Source organism: Berghia stephanieae, chromosome 15, assembly GCF_034508935.2.
Source record: "Berghia stephanieae isolate SIO BIC M18660-M18661 chromosome 15, UCSD_Bste_1.3, whole genome shotgun sequence".
NCBI classification, from domain to species: Eukaryota; Metazoa; Mollusca; class Gastropoda; order Nudibranchia; family Aeolidiidae; genus Berghia; species Berghia stephanieae.
Window position 1 is genome coordinate 12,119,991 of NC_088374.1, and position 26,463 is coordinate 12,146,453.

The window sequence follows — 26,463 nt, forward strand, 5'->3', positions numbered from 1 at the left end:
GGTGGTTGTGGTAGTAGTGGTAATGATGATTATATGGTGATGGTGGTTGCAGTAGTAGTGGTAGTGATGACGATGTGGTTGTGGTGATTGTAGTAGTGGTAGTGATGATGATGTGCTGGTGGTGGTGTAGTAGCAGTGTTAGTGATGATATTGTGGTGGTGGTTGTAGTAGTAGATGATGTGGTGGTTGGAAAACACATTACAGGTTATTATAATACATGATTACACACATTCTCTAACTTCATTTTTTGACAGCTTCGTTGTGCTATAAATATACGCAACAGTTCTGAAACATTTTATTGTGGATTTTGATATTGTTTGTTGTTTTTCTTGTGTCGTTATGTTGACATAGATACCGAATGAATGGTAATTACTACATTCTCAGCCAACAACAAAATGGCGCTGAATGCTTTCATTGGTGGACACTTTTTTAGGCTTCGTACGTATTCTCATTCGTTTAATTCTATGGCGATGACTGACATCAGGGATTGAAGTATTTTTAAATTAATAATATATTCCACCAATCTCACCTTCTCGCCTCTCTCTTGCCTGTTCATCAGTAACTCGCTTCTTCTTTCCATTTCCTTCTTTTACCACTTCCATAGCTTTTCTTGACGTCTATAACTCTTGGCGTTGGGGCAGTGGGGGTATAAATCCACACCACCCTGTCATACATGCCATCATTTTACCTTGCGGGTCCCTTACCCGCTCCATCACCATCCTACTCGACGTTCTGAATCCTAACAACTTGATCTTTTTTTCAATCTCTTTGTTTGAGAATGAGATTGGGATTCCTCCAATGAACAGTTTTGTGATAGCGATATCCTTTCCATCGCCGTCCACGAGTATAAATGGGTTCCTCCCATTTAAATCCAATTTTCTTCCGCTTAGGACTGTCCGTCTGGTCAGTATCCTTACTCTGACCTCATTGTTGGAGGGATAGATCCTCCACAACCGCCCTATCCTTTGGGCTCCTATGAGGGATCCATCCCTCCCGACTTTTCCGCCGTAAAACATATCTCATACGTAGAGAAGCAGCTCTCCTCCTCCACCTTCAAATTGCAGGCAAGACTACAACAGACATATTGCAAAATGAGTGTGTGTGTGTGTGTGTGTATGTGTGTGTGTGTGTTTGTGTAATAATGGGGAGGTTTTCCGAAAGCTCTCAGGGCTAAGAGGTACGACTCAAATAAAAAGAAATACTAGAGCTAGGATCCCTCGGAAGGTCTTCCAAAGAATGTAAGGGGAGGTGAGGGAAAATGGAGAGCAATAGTTTATCCCCTAATAATATTCTACTTTAACCCACTACACCTTACAAATCCTGACTAAAACAAATAAAAAATAGTAATAATAATAATAATAATAATGATAATAATAATAATAATAATAATAATAATAATAATAATAATAATAATAATAATAATAATAATAATAATAATGATAATAATAATAATGATAATAATAATAATAATAATAATAATAATAATAATAATAATAATAATAATAATAATAATAATAATAATAATATAATAATAAGAAGAAGAAGAAGAAGAAGAAGAAGAAGAAGAAGAAGAAGAAGAAGAAGAAGAAGAAGAAGAATATACTATGTGAGGATAGAGAGTCAAATAGCTAAGAGGAAAACAATAGTACAGCTTGTAACTGAGAGCTTGTAAGGTTGTAACTGAGAGAAAGAAAAGCCACTCAACTGTGCAACCTTAGCGCAATTTAATCTACCTTATGCACCACCGATTATAATAATAACGTTAACCGAAAATAATAAGAAAGGGTACACTAAAAATTACAACAGTCACATAAAACAAAAATAATGAAATTAAACGCTAACCTTTCTTCTTTGTGTCCGCCACTCAGTGGGACTCGACCGGAAGTCGGCTAGGTACTCATTATAAACCTGAGTACGGTGAGAGAATGAATGTGAGTAAATACTCTTTTCCTAGGGCTCAACTATGAACTGCACAGACCGGGACTCGAACACAGACCTTCCGATCCGCTAGACCACATAGCCGCACAAATAGCATCAACTCGACAACGAAAAGTCTTACCGATCGTATTGTATCCTTATTTTATTATTATCTTTTGTATTTTGTTCTTATCTTATTATTATCTTTTCTATATTTAAGGCTTATTTCATTCTTATCGTTTGTATTTTATCCGCAGATGATCCAGAAAGTGAAGAAATGAAAACTAAGAGAATTGAGCTGGAAAGTGAGCTATCTTTCCTAATTTCAATGTTTGTTAATTGTTAACGTTAATAAAAATTACAACAATTATTATCAACTTTGTAATATTTGGTGATATGGTTATATTACACGAAGAAGACTTCTTGAAATTTAAGTAACAATAGGATTCAATAGTCTGAACGTCACGTCCACCCAGCAACCAGCGGCTTGGTTCTAAACAAAGAAAACAAGTACTTTTTATTCTCCATGTTGCCTAGAACTTTTTCACATGTCATGTGATCAGAATGTACGAGTATAAAAGTCAAAACATGATCAGATTTATAATGTTTATTTTCTCCTCTGGATACACCTTTATGTTCATCGGAGAAGTATTTCATAATGGTGTCCGCCATTGTTCCGATAGTTTAGAACCAGTTACTAAGTTGCTATGCGTCATTACGAGGGAAGTGACGTCACGACTGTTTATGCCTATTACACAGTTGTTTAAAATCAAAAGAACTTTGTGGACTGAATTAGTGGTTATTTGATAAAGAAATTATCTTGGTTTGATCGTCAATGTGGGTGGCCAATTCAACGATGTCGTTAGTCAATGCTTCAACACATCTCAACCAACTTGTCTTTATGATGAACTGGAGTTATATACACCAACCCAATCCATTCACTCCTATGGGAAATTGCTTGTCACTCAAGGAAAGAACTCTTACGTGGACGATCCTTTTCTAGAGACATCCCAACCCTCTGGAAGAAACTTCCAAACGAAATACGGAAGATATGTTTAAAAAGGATCTTAAGACTGTTATTCTCCTAATTGTGTTGTTGATGCCCTCTGAGCACTTCCTCGTGATATGGAAGAGCGCTCAACATTTAGTGTCAGTGCATGACATAATCAGTCGGAAGGTAACAATTTTGGATTGCATTTTTTCATTTTCTGAAAGAATATGCTCTCCAAAGCATTTTGATCTTTATTTGAAGTAAATCGGGTGATTTATCATAAAGTTATAGTCAGATATAATATGGGAAAGGTATCCCAAAACTTTTCTCAAATTTCACAATTTTTCAAAATAACTAGCTGTAAAAACATGGAGAAGTGAAATTAACTTTTGATATTTCCCAAGGATGTAAAAATGGATTGATTTAATCTTTTATGACAAGAACTCATTTTTGGATAAAAATTGACATTCTAACTAAACTTGTCAATATCTCAGTTCAAACGTTTTCACCATCCGACTGTTTATGTCATTCACTTTAATTACTTCTGGTGTAGCTGAATTGTGGCATCTTGGGGTAAGAGATTATTTGAATAGAAACGTGCTTTGGATTAGGAGGAGAGGTGCTAAAGACCTTGTCCTCTGTGCTTGGCCTGCCAGCTCCAAGGACCTTACTGTGTGTGACTTTTTTGTGAGTGTAATTTAAAGACCAAGTTTACATTCCACCTCTTCTAGCATGTATCCATGACTTGAAAGACCGCATAACATCTGCAATCAACACGGTGCGCGTTTTGGAAGAATCTTCCTATTGGCTTTGATGTTATCCGCGCTGCCGGTTGTGGCCACATTGAGCATTTATTAAAAAAATGAAATAAAAACGTACAGGTGCATACTACACATGTGTCCAAGCTAGTGTTGTCTATTGTTTTTTTTTTCGTTTTTTTTTTTTAATATCGCGTGACGGTTTTGGCATAATATTATTCATTTTGATTCACCTTGTACAATGAGCATATATTTCTGTTTCTTATATCATTTTAGATAACAACAAAAGACTTCTAGATGAGCTAATGTCACAAGTCATGTCCTTAGAATATTTAATGAAAGAATCGACGGCGCTTATTGTAAGTCACTCTGATATAATCCAGACATTTGGACAAAGTGAGTATTCTCTAGGAATTTCGATGTCTGTATTAAGTTGTAAGACTAGAAATCAAATAAAATTAAGATAAAATAAAACTCCCTTTATTCATCCCCGTGGGGAAATTTGTCTTAGGGTCTTTTCCAAGGGAAGACTGGACGAGGTGACTTGCTCAAGGGCACACAACTCGGCGGGTGATAGACCTCGGTACCTTTTGGGTACGAAGCAAAAGACCGTACCGCTGAGCCACGCTGATATAGTGTTATCATCTTCACCATATCGAGTTGAATAATATAAATGCGTTTTGATGTAAAAAACTAATGAGAAAGATTGTATATAACAGCTTAAAAAAGAAGAACAAAATACCAAACACAGAACGTTTTGAATTCAAAACCCTTCTTCAGCCAACAACAAAACACAATAAAACATAAATATATTAATACTAAAAAAGCTATTGCCAAAATCCCTCTTTAGTTGATAGACAGTAACTGAAGGTTTCGAATCTTTCTAAGATCTGCTTTGTATTGAAATGGCGTATTGTTTTTATTCAGAGTGATACTAGACTGCTAGAAGCTGTGGACTGTAAAAATAATAAACAAAAATTAACATAACAGCTTCAAAAAAGAACAAAATACCAAACACGGAACGTTTCGAGCTCAAAACCCTTCTTCAACAAACAACAAAAAACAATAAAGACCTAAATACATTACTAAATTCCAGATAGACGAGAGTAATCTATTTATGTCTTTATTATTTTTTGTTGTTGGCTGAAGAAATGTTTTGAGCCCGAAACGTTCCGTGTTTGGTATTTTGTTCTTTTTTTTTGAAGCTGTTATATTCATTTTTGTTTAATACTTTTATTTCAGTTTTTTTTTTTTAAATAATCTTATGTAAGTCATTTTACTCTTACTCTTTCAACTTTTTTTTTCATTTATGATTTGTGCGGCTTTGTCGTCTTGTGGGATGACACTCGCCGTCGGATCGGAAGGTCCAGGGTTCGAGTCCCGCTCTGAGGAAAAGGATTTTGACCCATATTCCCTCACCGTACTTAGATGTAAAATGAGCACATAGCCGTTAACAACTGTTTCTGTCAGAAAATAAAAATAATACCGCCTAACAGGCGCCACCATGTCTTGTCAAACATGTGAAGTGTTGCTGTGGGTTAGAGATCCCCTGTAAAGCGCTTTGAGCACTTTTAGTGGATATTACGCTATACAAATGGTCAAGTTTTAAAAGAATTATTCATCTATTGTTTTGTAAGGCCTTTTTAATATCTAGTTATTAATTAAATTATTTCAATTTATTTTTAAATTGGGCTTTTATATAGCCCAATATCCACTAAACGTGCTCAAAGCGCTTTAAGGTGTCCCTGGCCAACAGCAACCTTTACATGTAGGACGTTACATGACCCTTGTTAGGCGATATTACATTTGCTTTTCGGACAGAGACAACGCTGTAAACGACCAGGTACTCATTTTACACCTTAGTATGGTGTGAGAATGTGATTGAAGAGCCTTTTCCAAAGACTCAACTATGTGCCAAGCGAGGCTCGAACTCGAACCCAGGACAACATAGGCGCACAATTATTATTATTATTTATTTATATCCTCAAATGTCTCACATCACCTAAAATTGTTTTGGTACGACGTGCACGTACCTATTTTCAGGTCTCATAGCCGGACGCAATCATGGGGTTATTTTATCTAACACTAACATCGTTGTAATGAGAAACATTTTGCGTTGGTTTGAGTTATTTCCGTTCCATTACAACAATGAGACCATAACTATTTCCGTTATCAGACCTTTGGTACCTTCTCATAATTCTGAATTGATTGATTCTTTCGTTATTATGATCCAGATCGACATTTACAACGCACGCTGAGGTCCATCAAGCCGTTTGTGGTGAACCAAATCACGGTCAAGCGTGAGTTAAAGAAACAGGCGTCCTTCCTACTGAACGTAGGCTCGCAAGTCCTTGATCATGAGAAAATAATAGGCAGGCATACGCAGCAGTTATTTAACATGTCAAAGCATTGTGAGTCATTTTCCATAAATATAATGTAATATATATATATATATATATATATATATATATATATATATATATATATATATATATATATATATATATATATAGGTTATAAAAATAAAAACCATAAAATAATAGTGCTCAACTTTTTTAATAAAAGGAGTCATTTATAAAATATTTCAAGTATTGACTATTAGCAACTTCTACAATATTGTTTCGAGCATTCGCTCTCATCGAGAAGTGAAAGTGAAAGTAGAATATTGTGTTTATCGTGCAATTTCGGCTTCGCGTTTATCACTCACTCACTCATTCAATCCCATGACCGGATGATCGTCGGAGGGACTTGCGTGAAACAGAAGTTACAGTTATCCTCCATGCCTGCCTGTTGCCAGGCCTATGTAGCAGCTACCGGAACCGACATCTCTGTCCATTCTTTTATATTGTCCAGCCATATCTTCATTTGGCGCCCTCTTCTGCGCTGGCCTTCGACTGTTATGTACCCTGTAGGACTGTCCTGCTCAGGCTATCGTGTCTAGTATGGTGTACAAACCAAGACAGTTTTCTGCGCTTCACAGTCACTAGAGAGAGGTTCGAGTTTATGGTTGTTTGTAATCACATAAAATGTGTTTATTGCTTTGCTGGCGTTTATTGCTTTGTATGTGCCAGAAACGCCAATTATTTGTCTGTACTGTTTCTATCCGAAGCCTCTCTATTTTCATCTTTTCGTTACAAAAACGACACTAACATACTTACCTCTATTTATTACATAGCGGACACGTTCTATTGTTCATTCATTCACTCATCACAGTCCCTGTCTCAAATTATAATTCCATCTATACATTAAAAACAATCTTGAACTTTTATATAGAGCAATATCCACTAAACCTGCTCAAAGCGCTTTACAATGGGTCCCTGACCAACAGCAACCCTTAACACGTGGGACGTGTCATGACGCATGTTAGACGATATCACAATGTTTCGGACAGAGACAACACTGTTAACAGCCAGGTACTAATTTAACACCTGAGTAAAGTGAGAGAATGTAAGTAAAGAGCTTATTCCAAGGACTCAATTATGCAATCCGAAAGCGAGTGTCATACCACAAGACCACATCTATAAATGCTGCATTATTATTTACTTGCTTCCTCACTCACTTACGTCCTTATTTACTTACCTACTTTCTTCTTTACTTACTTACTCACTCACTTACATACTCACTCAGTCACTTACTTACCTATGTATTTACTTACTTACTTACTTACCTAAATACTTATTTACTTACTTGCTTACTTACTCACTTACTTAATTACGTACCTACCTACTTACTTATTCATTTACTTACTTAATTACCTTCTTACTTACTCACTTGCTTACCTACTTACTTACTCGCATACTTACTTACTTATTCACACAGTCACTTACTTACATATATACTTTCCTACTTACTTACTTACTTACATGCTTACTAACTTACCAAGTTACTTACTCACTCACCTTCTAACTTATATACACTTATCTACTTATTTACTTACCTATTTATTCATTCACTCACGTATTTACCTACTAACTTACCTACCCACCGACTTACTTACTTATTTACTCACTTACTTCCTTACTTATATACTCACTCAGTCACTTACTTATTTTCATAATTACCTAATTACTCACTTACTTGCTTTCTTACTCACATATTTACTTATGTACCTACCTAATTACTCACTCATTTACATACTTACTTCCCATCTTACTACCTCACTTACTTACCTACATACTTTCTCACTTGCTTATTTACTCACTTAATTACTCACTCACTCATTTACTTATTTACTTACTTACTCACTCAGTCATTTACTTTCATATATACTTACTTACTTACCAACTTACTTTCTTACTCACTTACTTACTACCTCACTTACTTACTTACTCATCTACTTACTTGCTTATTTATCTACTTACTTACTTACTTACTTACTTACTTACTCAATTACTTACTTACTTGTTCACTTACTTCCTTCCTTACTTACGTACCTACTTACTAACTTACTTACTTATTCAGTCACATATTTTATTAAAACCTCGATGAGTATGGCTTCTTTCTCCATCCATGTTGTTAATTTTTTCCATTGGTTACGGTCCTGGACCGGTGTTTTGAGGTTGCCAAGATCTCTTTGTGACTTTAGTGCATTTTTTCTTAGTTCTTCATGGATTAATTTTAGGCCTCGTCTGAATTCAGAGATTTTTTATTTATAAAGAGATCCTGGTTAAGGGTGGTTGCTATTGATTTCGATGGTCTCTGGTCTCCCTACATATTTGTTGTCATGTAGGAAATATTCTGTCATTGCAGTTTGAGCTGGATCGTATATTCTCGACCTGTGATGTATTAAGTCTAGGTTAATGAAGAGCCAATATGTTTTGTTACTTGAAGAAACTGTCTTTTTTTTTTCATTTACTACAATTGAAACTAACCTCTGGTTCATATCTATAATATTTATTTCATGTTGCTATATGGTCCAGTAGTATGACACTCGCCTTCGGATCGGAAGGTCTTGGGTTCGAGCCCCGTTCTGAGCGGCCCGTAGTGGAGTCCTTGGAAAAGGCTCTTTACTCACATTCTCTCACCGTACTCAGGTGGAAATGAGCGGCCCGTAGTTGAGTCCTTGGAAAAGGCTCTTTACTCACATTCTCTCACCGTACTCAGGTGGAAATGTATTCATAAGGACTAAAAGGTTATTTTTGATTGACCAATCAGCAGTCCTACAATCGGTATATATATATAATATTATTATATATATATATATATATATATATATATATATATATATATATATATATATATATATATATATATATATATACCATGGGATCGAAGCATTATTCGACGAGTACGTTTTTACTCAGAAGTGATAGGAATTTCCAGAGTGGAATAATTGAACTTTATTGTCCTATTCAGGCAATTCATAGATGATATTTTCCAGTATATTCAAACATATACTCCTCTCTCTCTCTCTCTCTCTCTCTCTCTCTCTCTCTCTCTCTCTCTCTCTCTCTCTCTCTCTCCCTCTCTCCCTCTCTCTCTCTCTCTCTCTCTCTCTCTCTCTCTCCTCTCTCTTTATATATATATATATATATATATATATATATATATATATATATATATATATATATTATAAAAACAAAAACCATGAAATAATAGTCCACAACTTTAGTATAAAAGGAGCTATTTATAAACATTTGAAAGATAATTAAGATAGTTTGACTTCTACAACGTTGTTGTCGAGCGTTGCTCTCATCAGGAAGTGGAAGTGAAATTAGATTGTTGTGTTTTCGTATTTTTATAGATTCGTGTTTATGGAGGTTCGTAATTACATAAAAGGTGTTTGTTTCTATGTCTGCATGAGGAAGTTAGTTCGTTTCTTCTGTTGCTATGTTCGGTTTGGTGATGCTGAAGAATTTTTCTTCCAAGCAGAGGTTGCAAATCTTAGAAGAGGGGGAGTACGACTGTGCTCTGGAGATGATTTTCCATGTGACGCTGTGTTGTATGTTTTTTTCTTTGAGGTTCCAAATGTGTTCGCTTAGTGTAGTAGAATGTCGTTTGTGCATGTTTCTGAAGGAAGATGTATGCAGGTTGTATCTGGTTTTGAATGGACACTCGGTGAGGCTAATGTATGTTTCTTGTTTTGGTGTGTCTGGTCGTGTTACTGTGGCTTGATAAATTACGTTTTGAGTCAGGCAATTGCCGTTTAGTGGGCATGTTGTCTGGGTCCTACAGTTGCATTTTTTCTCTAGGTTGTTGCTGGGCTGATCTGGCTGTGATAGTTTTCGATTATTGTTAGAAATAATGTTTTGTATGTTTGGCATGCAGGTGTATCCTATTTTGATGGTGTTTTTGTTCATGATTGGGTGTAGAACGTGACCGGGAGGGAAGCATTTTTGTAGTAGATTGAAGAATTTGTTACCGATAGAAGTTGTCACATTCTTGCTGTAGGGTGGGTTGAACCATGTTATGTGTCGTTTTCTTTGTCGTTTTTTTTGTTGGGGTGGTAATGGTCTCTTCCTCATATTCTAGTTTGTAGTTATATCCACTTTTTTGTAGTGCGTTTGTGTACGGTGGGATTGCATCGTTGAATATGTTGTTGCTTGTAGAGTTGTTAGATAGTCGTTTGTTAATGCTCTCGGGGATGTTTTTTTATTATAGATGGCGGATGATTGCTGTGTCTATGAACGTACAATGGGATGTTGTTGGGTTTTGAAAATGGTTGATAGGTGCCGTCGTTTAGGTTGATGGTTATGTTCAGGAAGTCGAATGTTTTTTTGTTGGCTTCGATTGTAATTTTCATATTGTTGTCCTGGAAGATTTTGCATATTTTTTTTCTTTATTAATTCTGTCTGTCTCGGTGTTTTATTGCACAATGCGAGTCCGTCGTCCCTGTATAGTCCAATGTTTATATCAAGATTTTGCATTTGAGAAAGTAGATATAGTCCGACGAGCTCGCATATTTCTGCTCCCTCGTAGCTTCCCATGGTGACATCAAAGTTTGTTGATTTTTTTGTCCACGCTATTCCATTATTGTAAAGTGGTGTATTCTTCGAGTGCAGGATAATATGTGTTTCTTCTTCGGTGATGTTGTCGAAGGTTTTCGCGAACTGTAGTGCTTTGAGGAGTAGGGTTTTGGTGATTGAAGGGTAGAAATTACAGATGTCAAAGATGATTGCGTTATGTCGTTGTTTGTTTGCTGTGTTTCTGTACCAGTTGATAACTTCAGCGGTGTTTCTCCATTGGTTGAATTCGGTTTCCTTGACGATTTTGGTGTTGATTCTGTCTAAAATCTGTTTACTTATTTTCCCTATTTGTGATTTACATGGATTTATGAGACGGCATTGTACGTTGTTGCGAAAGTTTGGTTTATGGTCTTTGATAGTGATGAAGGCGTGAGATTTTGCTGTGGTGTTTATTCTGTCACTTAGCTGTAGGTTTTCGGCGATGCTTTTGTCTTCTGCTGTAATGTCCTGACAGTGTTTGTTTCTTGTACTCTGCTTGTATATTTTTGTCAAGTAAATGTGTGTATTCTTTAGGGGTGAGCTTGTAGAAATTTGTGGTTTTGTCAGCGGCGACGTAAACATTGGAGTCTTGATGTATTGATCGTATGTCTTGTTGTAGTTTGTTTTGGAAGGTGTCGTTGATTTGTCTGAATCTTATGTTTCTGATGATGTCTGTCATTCCATCCTCGAATTCTCGTAGTTCAGGTATGGATGGGGCTGGTCTGGTAGATCTAAATCCAAAAGTTTCTTTATTTTTAACCGTTTGGTCAGGGTTTAAGTAGAAAAAAGATCGCCATCTGGTGTTTCTTATAAATTTTTCTGTTTTTCTGTTTGTTATTTTAATTACAGATGTGATCTCAATCGCTGCACAAACGCGTTAAAATTACAACTACAACCACCACCACCACCACTACTACTACTACTACTACTACTACTACTACTACTACTACTACTACTACTACTACTACTACTACTACTACTAATACAACTACCCGAAACGTCCATTGTTTGTTTTGTTCCCATACGAAAACCTTTTATGTAATTACGAACCTCCACAAACACGAATCTATAAAAACACGAAAACACAACAATCTAATTTCACTTCCACTTCCTGATGAGAGCAACGCTCGACAACAACGTTGTAAAAGTCAAACTATCTTAATTATCTTTCAAATGTATATATATATATATATATATATATATATATATATATATATATATATATATATATATATATATATATATATACATATACTCAGCGGCGTGGCGTATTGACGGCATATGGTGGTGCCATGATTAGAAGAAGAAAAAAATAATTCTAAAACAGTGAACACGATTAAGAGCAGAGAGCACATGTTAAAAACTCTCTTTTTTTTTTGGAAGGGTGGTAGGAGGGTCGATGGTTTCTACGAGTGGACAAAACTCACAAAAACAAATAATTCATGAAAACAACAAGCCACAACACTGAGATACAAGTCCGTATGAAAAGGTCTTTGTAATTATTATTTGTCCACCATTTAAAGGATTGGATTTGGTAGATAATGCAATCAATATGTGATAAATGTAAATCAAAAGAGAAAAGAAACCCATGACAGAAATTACTTACTTTTAGTACTTGGAAAAAAAATCTGCACAGCGATGTTTCATCTCTGCAAATCTTTTTATAATGTGTTTATTGAAATCTGGAATGGCGTCTATTTCAGCTTTGTGAATTGACAGAATCATTAACGAATTTAACCGCTCCTGTTTCAATGAATTTCGCAAGAAATTTTTCACTCTTTTAAGGGTGCTAAAACAACGTTCAGGAGGTTAAGAAATACGATCGAAGTGGTTAAGGTCACTATAGCCTATAGATGTCCATGATTTGTCAGTGTTTGTTGTATCTGTAAAAAGTAGACAATAAAAACAAAAGAAACGTTTTTTTTCTAAACTAACTGTAAGCCATTCATGCATGTCATACCATGTCACTGAACAGAGCGTTTTCGAGATTTCCACACCTGTGTTAATTCAAAATCAGTTGGTTGGTGAGGAACTAATCTTTTTATTTCTAATTTGTCATCTAGTGTCAATCTCCCAAACGGTCGGTGAAGTAAAGAGTCAACTTGATTCATTGCAATTCATTGTTTAACAAAACAAAACTTCAAAGTATATCTCAAATAATTGAAATCAGTGGAATACGATTGATGATTGCACAAATAAAAGGTAGATTCAGATCTTAAAGCATCACAAAGAAAAAAATCACTCCACTTAAGTACTTAAAAAATCTAAAAACACACCAAAAGTATAACTGTTGACAATCTTCGCTTTCTTTCTCTGACTGACACAAATACACACGCAAACACACACACACACACACACACACACACAAATAAACACTCATGCACACGTAGCCATCAACTCGGCACTGCAAGCAAGAAAAATGTTGGTAAATTCGTCCACAATGCTTCGTTGCAAAGAATTACTTTATTCAATAATCGTGAAAAAGTGGTGGGGGGGGGGGGTGATATGTCATATTTTAAAGTTTTATGTTGTTTTTCTTTGCTGCTTACAAATAAACTTGACAATGATCAGTGCTTTTGACAGTTAATGTAATATTTTGGATGGCGAAGTTACCCTAATTTGGCACATCCTCCCAGTCCAACGGTGGAGCTCTCAGATCCTGGCACAAGTCGAGGGGTTTTCCGCTATTTGAAGATAGTATAATTCGACCAAGTTTCTCGCTCAATTAGCGGTAGCGATACTAATGGATAGAGCATTAACTGGAGCTTGGATTGCTTTGCACCACGGTGTTTGAGTTTGATTCAGTCACTAATTCGCGCAGTGATGTCACCTACACACGAGTCGGCGCAGTGCGTGATTCGGAATCTTGAATAGAGTGGAGACTAAAAAGGCAGTATGTTGTTGGTAGGTGTAGGCGAGTTGGCGAAAGACAGTGGAGTTAAAATCTCTGTTTTATTTTTAATTAAATTTTGCTGTTAATGATTTTTTAAAAGATTGGTGTGGTGCCTGGCACCATCCGATCCAATGGCCCCACGCCACTGTATATACTTTTTCTGCAATACTCTACTCTCCTCTCTTGTTCCTCGATATTGTTACTAATATTTATTTCTTATTATAAAGATAAATAAACTTGACGTCACTCAGCTCGTTGTTATTGTTTCTAGCCAGCATTTTTTATGAGTAGTTCTCATTAAATTGTAATAAAGAGACTACAATTGTTTAATGCTACACATAGTGTTGTGTGTTGATACGTATTAACGGCTGGCGGATGTTATGAGTTTTTTAAACTAGCATGAATCGATACCAAAACTAATACTTGCTTGAGGTGGTAACTCACATTTTCATTCGCGTGTTGATCTCTCTTCAGATGAACATCTTCCATCAATGAAAGACTTCGACGAACGAGTACAGATTTCGCATCATTTGGGAATAAACGAACAATTGGGACTTGCCACTGAAATCAGACAGCTGGTGCACATATCCAACTATCAGGAGATGAAACTACAAAAGCAAGAAAAGAAAACGGAGAAAGTCGTAAAAAGAAGTGAGTTAACAACGGTGGTATGCACGTATCTTCTTCGTCATCGCCTTCTTCTTCTTTCTTTTTTTTTTTGTCTTCTTCTTCTTCTACTACTTCTTCTTCGTCTCCTCCTCCTCTTCCTTCTTCTTATCTTCTAGTTCTTCTTCTTTTTCTTCTTCTTCTGCATATTGCAGGATTGTCATAATGAATGCACATCTTCATGTCTCTCGGTTCATACCATCCTCCTCCTCCAGACCCAGTTCTTTCATATCGTCCTTTAACATGTGCAAAATATTTCAATCTATCTTCATCATCTTTGTCGTAACGCAGCTTGTTTCCCTACCGGACAGTAGTATTAGAGGTTGTTTTCAATTAGGAACCGTTTTTTGACGATGGATGTGGATGATTGGTTTTTTATCTGTTAATCGATATTTTGAGTTCGATGTTGTATTGAATGGTTTTGTTTTGAGTTCGATGATGTCTTGAATGGTATTATTGAAAACAAGCTCTAATACTACTCCGGACCCAATTAGGCTTCAACAGCCGTGACGTCACTTCCCTCGTAATGCCGTATAGTAACTAATTAACTGGTTCTAAAATATCACGAAAATGAAGGACACCCTTAGGAAATATATCTCCAGCGGAGAAAAACATTATAAATCTGATCAAGTTTTGACTTTTATACATTTTGATCACATGACATGTGAAAAAAGTTCTAGTGATATTTGCCATGGTTTGGGAAGTCACATGTGGCTTTGCAATTTAATTTTCGCTTTTTGTATTAAAAAAATGTTAGTGTCTGACACATTCTTATTCACAAATGACTTCTGTGCGTTCTAAATATAATTATATAGAATATTAACCTATTCTTACACTTTTGTTGTTTTTCTGTTTGTTATTTTAATTACAGATGTGATCTCAATCGCTGCACAAACGCGTTAAAATTACAACTACAACCACCACCACCACCACCACTACTACTACTACTACTACTACTACTACTACTACTACTACTACTACTACTACTACTACTACTACTACTACTACTACTACTACTACTACCCGAAACGTCCATTGTTTGTTTTGTTCCCATACGAAGCCTCTCAATTTTCACTCTTTCGTTAGTATTTTACTACAACTACTACTACTACTAATACACTGCTATTACTACTATTCCTACTACTACTATTATGTGCGGCTTTGTGGTCTTGTGGTTTCACACTCGTTTTCGGATCGGAAGGTCCTGGGTTCGAGCCTCGCTCGGCGTAAACTTGAGTCCTTGGAAAAGGCTCTTTACTCACATTCTCTCACCGTACTCAGGTTAAAATGAGTACATGGGTATCCGAAAAATATATAATATCGCCTAATAGGTGTCATGTCACGTCCTACATGTTACTTGTTGGCAAGGGACCCCTTGTAAAGCGCTTTGAGCAAGTTTAGGGGGTAGCGACGCTCTGTTGTATCAGCTGGTATTTATAGACGCTCATCTCGGTTCTGTTGATGTGAATTAACAATAGGTGCTGATAAATCCATTTGGTTATCCATGTAAGATAAATTAGGTAGCTATTCCGTTTTCAAATTTTCTGCTATATCCAATCGAGAATTTTCACTTTCAAGATCATATTGATCTTGAGCAACAATTTCACTTCCATCACATCCATGAGAACTATTCAACTGATTATTATGGCTGTGACGAACTGCTCCTTAACCTGCACCGAATAGCTAACTGGTCCAAGTCGTTGGAAAATAATTCTGTAAGACCATTTATCAAAACTATGCCGATGGTATCTGACAATGACGTTGTCTCCCGGAACGAAAGAACGAATTTTGGTATTTGATGCCATTGATTTTTGTTGACGCTTTCTTATTGTATCAATGGTGTTTGGACGAATGAGATCTAGTCGACTGCGCAATTTTCTTTTAAACAGCATTTCCGCTGGACTTTTTTTTATCCGTCATGGCGTGAGGCGTTGATCTGATCTGTAGCAACACCTTGGCCAGTTTTTTTGTTGTCCAGTGTTGAAAGGGGGTGCATAGTCGGCTACGATTGTTGTTGATATATGTCGCAATACATCAGCCGTATGTTGAGCATCCGTTGTTCATTGGGAATTTTCTGGCCATTTTGAAAATGCATCGATTCAATGTAAAGACTCGTTTTCAAATTCTGCAAAATCCAGATGAAGTCTTTCCCATGGCTGACATGCTATTTTTAGGTCCAAATAGTTTCCCTTGAGGCATGTGGTCAGTGACAAGTGCAAAATATTTGTCATATTATAGATATTGGTGAAAGTTGGGTACTTCAAACATGATGCTTAATGCTTCCTTTCTGATCTGACTGTAATTAGATTAAGTCCTTGTAAGGAATCTTGATGCAAACGAAATCTTTCTTCTACACTTGGCATAGTGTGAGATATTACAGCTCTGATCCCCTTTCTACTCGCATCGGTTACCAATTTAAGAAGCAATTCTGGACTATAATGAGTTAGGACCTTTTGTGAAACTGGCAGTTCTTTTACTGATTTGAATGATTTCTCTCAGTCATCCGACCAGACCCAAGATACGTCCTTTTGCATACGTTTCTGTAGTGGTTACAATGTTCCTAACAAATTTGATAGAAATTTAAAATAATACTGAACTCCACCTAGAAAACTTCTTAGTTCTTTTAAATTTTCAGGATTAGGCGCATTGATCAAGACTTCGACTTTGCTTTCCTGAGGATGTAATCCATTTCCATCGATTGTGTGATCAAGATGGTCAATTCTGTCAACCATTAATTTACATTTTTCTTTCTTGAGCCTTATTCCATTTTTCTCTACCCTTGTCAGTACTTTGTCTAAAGTTACAAGATGATGCTTTTCATTACAACCAATCAACTGTATGTCATCAATGAAAACTCGAACATTGTGTATTTCCATGTACGTTTGGAAAAGCGCTGGTCCTGGTGCCACTCCATATGGAAGTCGGTTGTACTGAAACAATCCAATATGAGTATTTAGGGTGACAAGCTTTTTACTTTCTGAGTCCATGGTCATTTGATGATAAGCCTGACTCTAATCCGTATGACAGCTTTGCAAATGGATCTTGCACCGGTGGCAGAGGATATTGATCCACTTTCATTTCATTGCAGAATGTATTGTCATTTTATAGTCCCCACACAGTCTTACTTTACCATCCGGTTTTGGTACAACTACGATAGGTGCTGCCCATTCACTATGAGTAACTTGAGTGATTACTTTGTCTTGTTCAAACTTTCTTCTGTGTTTTTAACCTTCTCCTTTAAAGCGTATGGAATTGATCTTGGTTTGAAGAATCTGGGCTGAGTATTTTCCTCCATAATAATTTCTACCTTCGCCCTTTTCAGTTCTCCCAACTCAGTTGTAAATAGTCGTTTGTGTTATTCTAATGTTGTCCAATGAGCAATGAACATGAAAAGTTTAAAAAAACTGAATTTTTAGTTCAGAAATCCAATCTCTTCCAAGAATGACATATTCATAGGGTACAATTGTGACAATGAGTGGAAGTTTTTCAGTTTCACCGGTAGAAGGAACCTTTACATTAACAATACCTTCTCCTTTGAGGGGAATAGTTGTTTCAACGTTTCCAAAGAGGTTGTAATTTGACTTCCTGAAACTTACGTTTAAACACAGAGAAGGGAATAATTGTAACACTTGATCCTGTGTCAATCTCCATTTTCACGGGTGTACCATTTACTTCGAGCAAACAATGAAAGCATTATTTTGATCTTTTTCTCGGCTGTTAGGGACAACGAAAGTGTCTTTATTGTGCTCGGAAATGGAATCAGTGACTATCATGTTTGATTCGTTTAGTTGTGAACCCGATGACATCTCCTGTGAGTTACGGCAGACCTTTGATAAATGACCCTTCCGATTACAAGCGTTGCAAGTGTACGTCCTGAATTAACATTTGTCTGGTAAGCGATTAATATAGCCACACTTGTAGCATTTTGATTCTGTCCGTCTCCTACCATTGTTGTTGTTGTTGTTGTTGCTGCTTTTCCCGTTTTTTGGGTCTTGTACGGTTTTGTGGACTACGATTTGCCTAAAATGCGTTGTGTTCTGCATTTTCTATTGTTTAAGTAATTTCAATTGCCCGTTTCAGAGTTAAATGCTCAATCTGTAGGAGCTTTTGTTGAATTATTACTCACCTCAGCCCGGAGACAAATTTATCCTGTAAGGTATCCTCCAGGAACTGTTTGAAATCGCAGTGCTGAGCAAGACGTCGAAGATGTAGTCAGCAATCAATTCATATTGACCTTGTTTTCCGTTGTAAAATTTAAATCTTTCATAAATCGGGAGAGGTTTTGGACCGAGATGTTTCAATAACGTCGTTTTCAGTTGATCATACGATTTTTCTGCTGGTTTCTCCGATGAAATAATGCTTTTTGAAAGGTCGTATGTGTTAGATCAAACAACACTAAGAAAAACAGCCGTCTTCTTTTGTTTCTGATGAAACATAATTGGTCAGGAAATATTGGAAATACAGTAAGATTCTAAATCACCAGTCAGATAGAATTCCTCGATCTGTCCAAGCAAGGCCATACTTCATAAATCTTTTTTCACGGATGGAGCACGAACGTGCGCACACAAAGCGATAAGACAAAAGTAATCGTTCTTGTATATTAGGGTGCCAAATAGAGTTGTTCATTTTCACAATCAATTTTGAATAATTATCAATGTATTATTCCACAATTTGTACAGAAAACTTCGTCTCCATTTTGTAGTGTTCATTGATCATTAATTAATAAGACGTTTTATTCCAAGAATCAACAAACCAATAAATTGTTGCAGTAAAGAACATTTATTAAACAACATAACATAAGAAAAATGTGTACTGGATGACGGTTGGATACAGAATGACTCCCAACAAGGTAGCCATTGGAACAGACGCTAGTTGTTAACGATAAGCTTAACTGCTGGTCAAAATTATTCGCGATGGTGGTGTACGAACGAATCGACGGTCTCAAGTAGTGGGTGAGAGAGGGATCTAGTAATGACTTTGAGTTTGAAACGAATATTTTTGTGTTCGTGGATAGCTCACACGGTAGAGCCACGCTCTCACCTGCCAGGCGGAGTTGTCGTACCAATAAGGTCGCAGTTCAAACCCCACCACCGCCGCGAAAAATTTTTATTCTCTATTGTCTTCTGGCACTTTTCTATTCACTTCATATCTTGTTGTTACCAACATAAGTGCCTGCTCCACTCACTTTTCTGAATTAAAAATTCACCCCATACACCGGAGCATACTCAATGTCTCAATCGTTTCTATGTTATATGTTTGTGTTGAGAATATTGGCTATTAAGCTTAACTGCTGGTCAAAATTATTCGCGATGGTGGTGTACGAACGAATCGGCGGTCTCAAGTAGTGGTGAGAGAGGGATCTAGTAATGACTTTGAGTTTGAAACGAATATTTTTGTGTTCGTGGATAGCTCACACGGTAGAGCCACGCTCTCACCTGCCAGGCGGAGTTGTCGTACCAATAAGGTCGCAGGTTCAAACCCCACCACCGCCGCGAAAAATTTTTATTCTCTATTGTCTTCTGGCACTTTTCTATTCACTTCATATCTTGTTGTTACCAACATAAGTGCCTGCTCCACTCACTTTTCTGAATTAAAAATTCACCCCATACACCGGAGCATACTCAATGTCTCAATCGTTTCTATGTTATATGTTTGTGTTGAGAATATTGGCTATTAAGCTTAACTGCTGGTCGGTCAAAATTATTCGCGATGGTGGTGTACGAACGAATCGGCGGTCTCAAGTAGTGGGGGAGAGAGGGATCTAGTAATGACTTTGAGTTTGAAACGAATATTTTTGTGTTCGTGGATAGCTCACACGGTAGAGCCACGCTCTCACCTGCCAGGCGGAGTTGTCGTACCAATAAGGTCGCAGGTTCAAACCCCACCACCGCCGCGAAAAATTTTTATTCTCTATTGTCTTCTGGCACTTTTCTATTCACTTCATATCTTGTTGTTACCAACATAAGTGCCTGCTCCACTCACTTTTCTGAATTAAAAATTCACCCCATACACCGGAGCATACTCAATGTCTCAATCGTTTCTATGTTATATGTTTGTGTTGAGAATATTGGCTATTAAGCTTAACTGCTGTCAAAATTATTCGCGATGGTGGTGTACGAACGAATCGGCGGTCTCAAGTAGTGGGTGAGAGAGGGATCTAGTAATGACTTTGAGTTTGAAACGAATATTTTTGTGTTCGTGGATAGCTCACACGGTAGAGCCACGCTCTCACCTGCCAGGCGGAGTTGTCGTACCAATAAGGTCGCAGGTTCAAACCCCCCACCGCCGCGAAAAATTTTTATTCTCTATTGTCTTCTGGCACTTTTCTATTCACTTCATATCTTGTTGTTACCAACATAAGTGCCTGCTCCACTCACTTTTCTGAATTAAAAATTCACCCCATACACCGGAGCATACTCAATGTCTCAATCGTTTCTATGTTATATGTTTGTGTTGAGAATATTGGCTATTAAGCTTAACTGCTGGTCAAAATTATTCGCGATGGTGGTGTACAAACGAATCGGCGGTCTCAAGTAGTGGGTGAGAGAGGGATCTAGTAATGACTTTGAGTTTGAAACGAATATTTTTGTGTTCGTGGATAGCTCACACGGTAGAGCCACGCTCTCACCTGCCAGGCGGAGTTGTCGTACCAATAAGGTCGCAGGTTCAAACCCCACCACCGCCGCGAAAAATTTTTATTCTCTATTGTCTTCTGGCACTTTTCTATTCACTTCATATCTTGTTGTTAACGATACTACATTAGATGGACGATACGATACTTGAACTTGAACAAAATAGCTTTCATTCACAATAAATACTACTACTACTACTACTACTACTACTACTACTACTACTACTACTACTACTACTACTACTACTACTACTACTTCTTCTTCTTCTACTCCTATTAATATTAATATTATTATTATTATTATCATTATTATTATTATTATTATTATTATTATTATTATTATTATCATTATTATTAATATTATTATTTTATAGTTATTATTTCTACTACTACTACTACTACTACTACTACTACTACTACTACTACTACTACTGCTGCTGCTACTACTGCTACCACTAATACTACTACCACTACTGTTACTTCTACTATTAAAAATTCTATTTCTACTACTATTACAACAACAACAACGACTACTACTACTACTACTCCTACTACTACTACTGCTACAACTACTACTACTATTACCACTACTACTAATACTACTGTTACTACTATTACTACTACTATTACTACTGCTACTACTAACTAGTAATGAAGTGAGTACGAAAGTGCCAGAAGACAATAGAGAATAAAAGTTTCGCGGCGGCGATGGTGGCTCGAACGCGCGACCTTATTGGTACGACATCTCCGTCTGGCCGGGGAGATCATGAATCTACTGTATGAGCTATCCACGTCAAGCCCCCCCCCCCCCCTTCCTCCCCCCGCCCCCCAAAAAAGTCTCTTCAAACCCTAGAGTTCACGGTTTCAACACACACAAACACCGCGAAATTAATTTAAGCTTAATAGCCAATATTCTCAACAAAAACATGAAACATAGAAACGATTGAGACATTGAGTATGCTTCAGTATTTGAGGTAAATTCTTAATTGAGAAAAGTGAGCGGAGCAGACACTTATGTTGATAAAAACAATTACTACTATTACTATCACTACTTACTGATTCTATTTTTTTTTTCAATCCAGAAAAAATGAGCTCCTACTTTCTTGCAAGAGTGGGGCCAACAACAACAATTAATGAGTTCCAGACGTTAATATTCGAAAATGTGCAGCAATACCCTAGAAAGCACTTCCATGAGGCAACCGGCACCTACACAGCTCCCATTCATGGACTGTACACATTTTCGTTATGGACCTCGTGCAAGAATTGTAATAGTAAGTACAAGAGCCGCAATGTGGTGGTGTGGATTGACACAATGACTCGCTTTCGAATTGGAAGGGTTTGAGTTCGAGCCTCTTCTACAACTACTACTATTACTACTACTAGTACTACTACTACTACAGTGGACTCCGGATAAGACGATGCCCAGGAGAACCGAGAAAAAAGTCGACTTATCCGAAAATCAACTTAACCGGAGTGTAACCAAATGAGCAAAAACGCACGTGAACAAAGCAAACCAATCTAGAATAAGTATGTCCCTTCATATCGCGCGGTCTCTGTAGTGGTCATGAGAGGCTCCTACCCTCAATAGCCCCATAGAGGAATCAGAATACATCAAAATCGGAATTTGAGATAAAAAAGCGGAATCTACTTACTGTTATTGACTATGACATGCTTTGCAACAGAAAATGTAATAGACAATCCAAAAGTACTCAAATGATAAAATTTAAAATGTGTAAAAATGTACAGATTGTGTAAAGACTAAGAATGGGGTCAAATAATAATAGAGAACACACAGGTCCTGGTCGTCTGAGAGCAAAGCATTGAATGGATGGATATAACCTTGTCAGGACCCTCCCCCCCCCCCCCCCCCACACACACACACCTAATCAAACAAACTCGCGTGCCGGTACACACACACACACACACACACATGCACACAAGGCTAAAATTAAATAGGGAAAGAAGCTGACCCTACTCAATAATATTATTACCGAATGAAGCCAACATATAATATTACCAAGGTCATTGACCTCAAAAATTGGAGTCGACATAATAATAATAATACTTTGGTCAACCCCCCTCATAATACTATCCAACATCAGCAGCACACACTTTGAAGGGACTAATCAGACACACAAAATGTGTGTTGATTGACCATAGGAGATGCTGACGAAATAAGCCATAGCTCACTTTTTTTTCACTAGAGATTTTTTTTTAAAATTTTCCTGGATTGGAAAGATGAAAAGCAGAATTTTTGCCTTGAATGTGGAATGTATACCAATTAAGCGAAATTATTCCGCGAAAAGCGGAAGGGTAGGAGCGTCTAGGTCAAGGTCATGCTTCTTGTAAATCGAGACAGAAATAGCTGGTATGCCAATTTCCTATGCAATGATTTTCTGTGGCATGCCAGACTTTCCAAATGCATCGAATTTTCCTTTTCCGCGATAGGTTTGCCATTGTAGTTGTAGACTTGATGATCTTAAAATTGATACAATTAGAGGGCCATTACATAGGATGGCCTGGATTAGAACCAAAAATAATCTTGAACTTGCGACAATGTAAAATTTGAGATGGAGAAATTAAAGTTATTCAATACTGCTTATGACATTGAACACGACGTCAGGCAAAGCACCTACATCACATCGATGTGCGCCAATCGTTCGCGGATATTCTTAACCACTGAAAATTCTTACTGGTAGCTTTTTTAACCAATGGAAATACTTGTTTATTTGTGATTTTATTGTGGTCATGAGTGATAAGAACATCGACTTAAGCGACATCGACTTATGTGGAGTTTTTTTTTTTTACTAATGTTATATAGGAAGAAGGGGGAGGGACCAAGAAAAAAAATCGACTTGGGTAAAAATCGACTTAGACAACGTCGACGTATCCAGAGTGCACTGTACTTCTACTACTACTACTACTATTACTACTACTTCTATTAATACTACTACTAATAATACAACTAATACTACTACTACTACTACTACTACTACTACTACTACACTACTACTACTACTACTACTACTACTACTACTACTACTACATTAGTACTACAACTATTATTATTGTTATCAGTATTATTATTATTATTATTACTATCATTAATGTTATTATTAATATTATTATTATTATCATTATTATTATTATTATTATCATTATTATTATTATTATTATCATTATTATTATTATTATCATTATTATTACTGTTATTATAATCATTATAATCATTATTGCAATTATTATCATTAACAATAGAATCATTATTATCTTTATCATTACTAATATGATTTATATTGTTTTCACTACCACTATTATTACAACTACCACTTATTACACTTGTAAATAATTTTACATTTTTATAACAGAGAAAAGTGTAGCTGAAGTTGCCATTGAAGTCGACGGAAAAGTTCAAGCTTCGTGCATGGTCAATTATTATTACTATTTTGACCAGTCATCCGTCACAATAAATGTCAAGCTAAGACGTGGACAAGTCGTCTCTTGTCAAGTTAATTACGTGTCAAAGGCCAATTTCATGGAGCTTGACCCGAATTTGACTGGGTTTACAGGACATCTCATACGGCCATTATAATAACACTTTTTACTTCAGCTTATTATTTCAAGGTTTAATTCAAAATTTCTTTATCATCATGAGCAATAATCAAGATCAATAACAAAATAATAATATTGATAGATTATATTGATAATAATAATAATAATGATAATAATAATAATAATAATAATAATAATGATAATGATAAATAATAATAATAATAATAATAATAACAAAAATAATAATAATAATAATAATAATAATAATAATAATAATAATAATAATAATAATAACTACAACAACAATAATAATAACTACAACAACAATAATAATAATGATAACAACACTAACTGTGGCGTAGTCGCACATTACACATATGTAATGGCTTATGATCGTATAGTGGCTTTTTAATAGATGGTTATGATATTCCTTTGCATTGTATTGTAGATTTTATAATAACTAAATAGTCCAAGAGCCAATGATGATAATTGAATGTACAACATCAAGACATTCAAATAAAAGTCCAGATTCCTAGTTTCATTTCTTACTGCTTTATTTGTTGTGATAAATTCCAAATCCAAATCAAATTGCATGGTCATAGTTCAATCAGTTTCATAAATTCCAATTCCGTAAAATTAATCCAAATGATAAGTCATTTTTACCTATGTAACCATTTTCAATATACGTGGATTATTTCTAAGTCCGTAAAATGCAATCAATGATGGTGAACACAAAGGGTGCAGCTCATTTTGAAGTCGAATAGAATTACATGCAGAAAAGAAACACTCTGTGTTGAACTCTTTCGTAAACTATCCCACATTTCTTTCTGGCCACTCCTCCTACTGATTTTGACATCCCACATCAATATTCAAAACCTGCCTCTTTCAAGTAAGAGCGAATCATACACAACTTGCGTATTATAAACAACAAGAATTTTCTCGAATATTATTATCAAACCCCGCCTTTTATGACATAAAAGTGCTTTGATAAATGACAGCATTTTATGTGTAAAACCAAAAAATAGCATCAATCTGTTGCTGATATCCGCTGAGATTTTTACGTATCTCCTGAGTAGATGCAACGACAGTGTTTTGTGGACACAGCCGAGAGTAAATGCAATCTCCTGCAGCTCCCCCATGGTTCTTTCTAATATTTACCGTGTTTTATTGTCATGGTTTTATCAAAACTTGCGTAAATTTCTTGCATAAGCTTCCTCTCTTACACAATAATAATAATAATAATAATAATAATAATAATAATAATAATAATAATAATAATAATAATAACTAGAGCAATAGAAATAGTCGAATTCGAATAAATGTGGAGTGACTTCGTTCCTTTTTTCCATTAAAAAAGAAACCATGAGTCTTGCCGCTCTGCTCTATATCCTTTGGAAAGTACTCGTGTTTTCTCTAGTAATACCAAACAACAAGGAGTGGGAGTAGTCCAGTTTGGAGAGGACTAACGGAATCACGATCTTTTTGCACACGTCCTTAGTCAGAAATTATGACCTAATGTTGTTGATGTTTTGTAGGATGAGAATGATGTTCTTTTCGTTTCTTAATACATGATTTTCGAAAGTCAGATTGCTGTCCAAAATTATCCCGAGATTTTTAGCTTTGTCCGAAAGGGGAATAGCACTATTATCAATAGGGTACAACAGTCGTGACGTCAATACCCTCGTAATGATGCATAGTAACTTAGTAACTGGTTCTAAACTATCGGAACAAAGGCGGACGCCCTGATGAAATACTTCTTCGTTGGGCATAAAAAGTGTATCCAGAGGGGAAAAACATTATAAATCTGATCATGTTTTGACTTTTATACATTCTGAGCCTATGACAAATGAAAAAGTTCTAGCCAGCAAGAATAATAAAAAAGTACCGATTTTCTTTGTTTAGAACCAAGCTGTTCGTTGCTGGGCGGACGTGACATCGGACTATTGAATCCTATTGTGAACTGGTGATTATGACTAAGATTTTTGGTTTTTCTTCAGCAAATAATAAGGGCTTCGGTCTTATCACCATTCAATCAAAGTTATTCTGAGATATGGTTGCCGCAGTTTTCGTATTTTTGCTAATTTTGAATTCGATGCTCCAATTTACTCATG

General features: G+C 36.2%; 1 protein-coding gene across 1 annotated transcript in view; it reads left to right on the forward strand.

Moving 5' to 3' along the window:
• Positions 1-24,553, forward strand: part of LOC144960308 (uncharacterized) — a 34,802-nt gene extending 10,249 nt beyond the window's left edge. Inside the window, exons 3-8 of the mRNA XM_078893365.1 lie at positions 2,175-2,222; positions 3,943-4,062; positions 5,901-6,077; positions 13,978-14,154; positions 21,883-22,071; positions 24,169-24,553. Of these exons, the coding sequence (XP_078749491.1) occupies positions 2,175-2,222; positions 3,943-4,062; positions 5,901-6,077; positions 13,978-14,154; positions 21,883-22,071; positions 24,169-24,392 (935 nt within the window). The 3' untranslated portion in view covers positions 24,393-24,553. The remainder of the gene's footprint in view (positions 1-2,174; positions 2,223-3,942; positions 4,063-5,900; positions 6,078-13,977; positions 14,155-21,882; positions 22,072-24,168) is intronic.
• Positions 24,554-26,463: the final 1,910 nt, after the last annotated feature.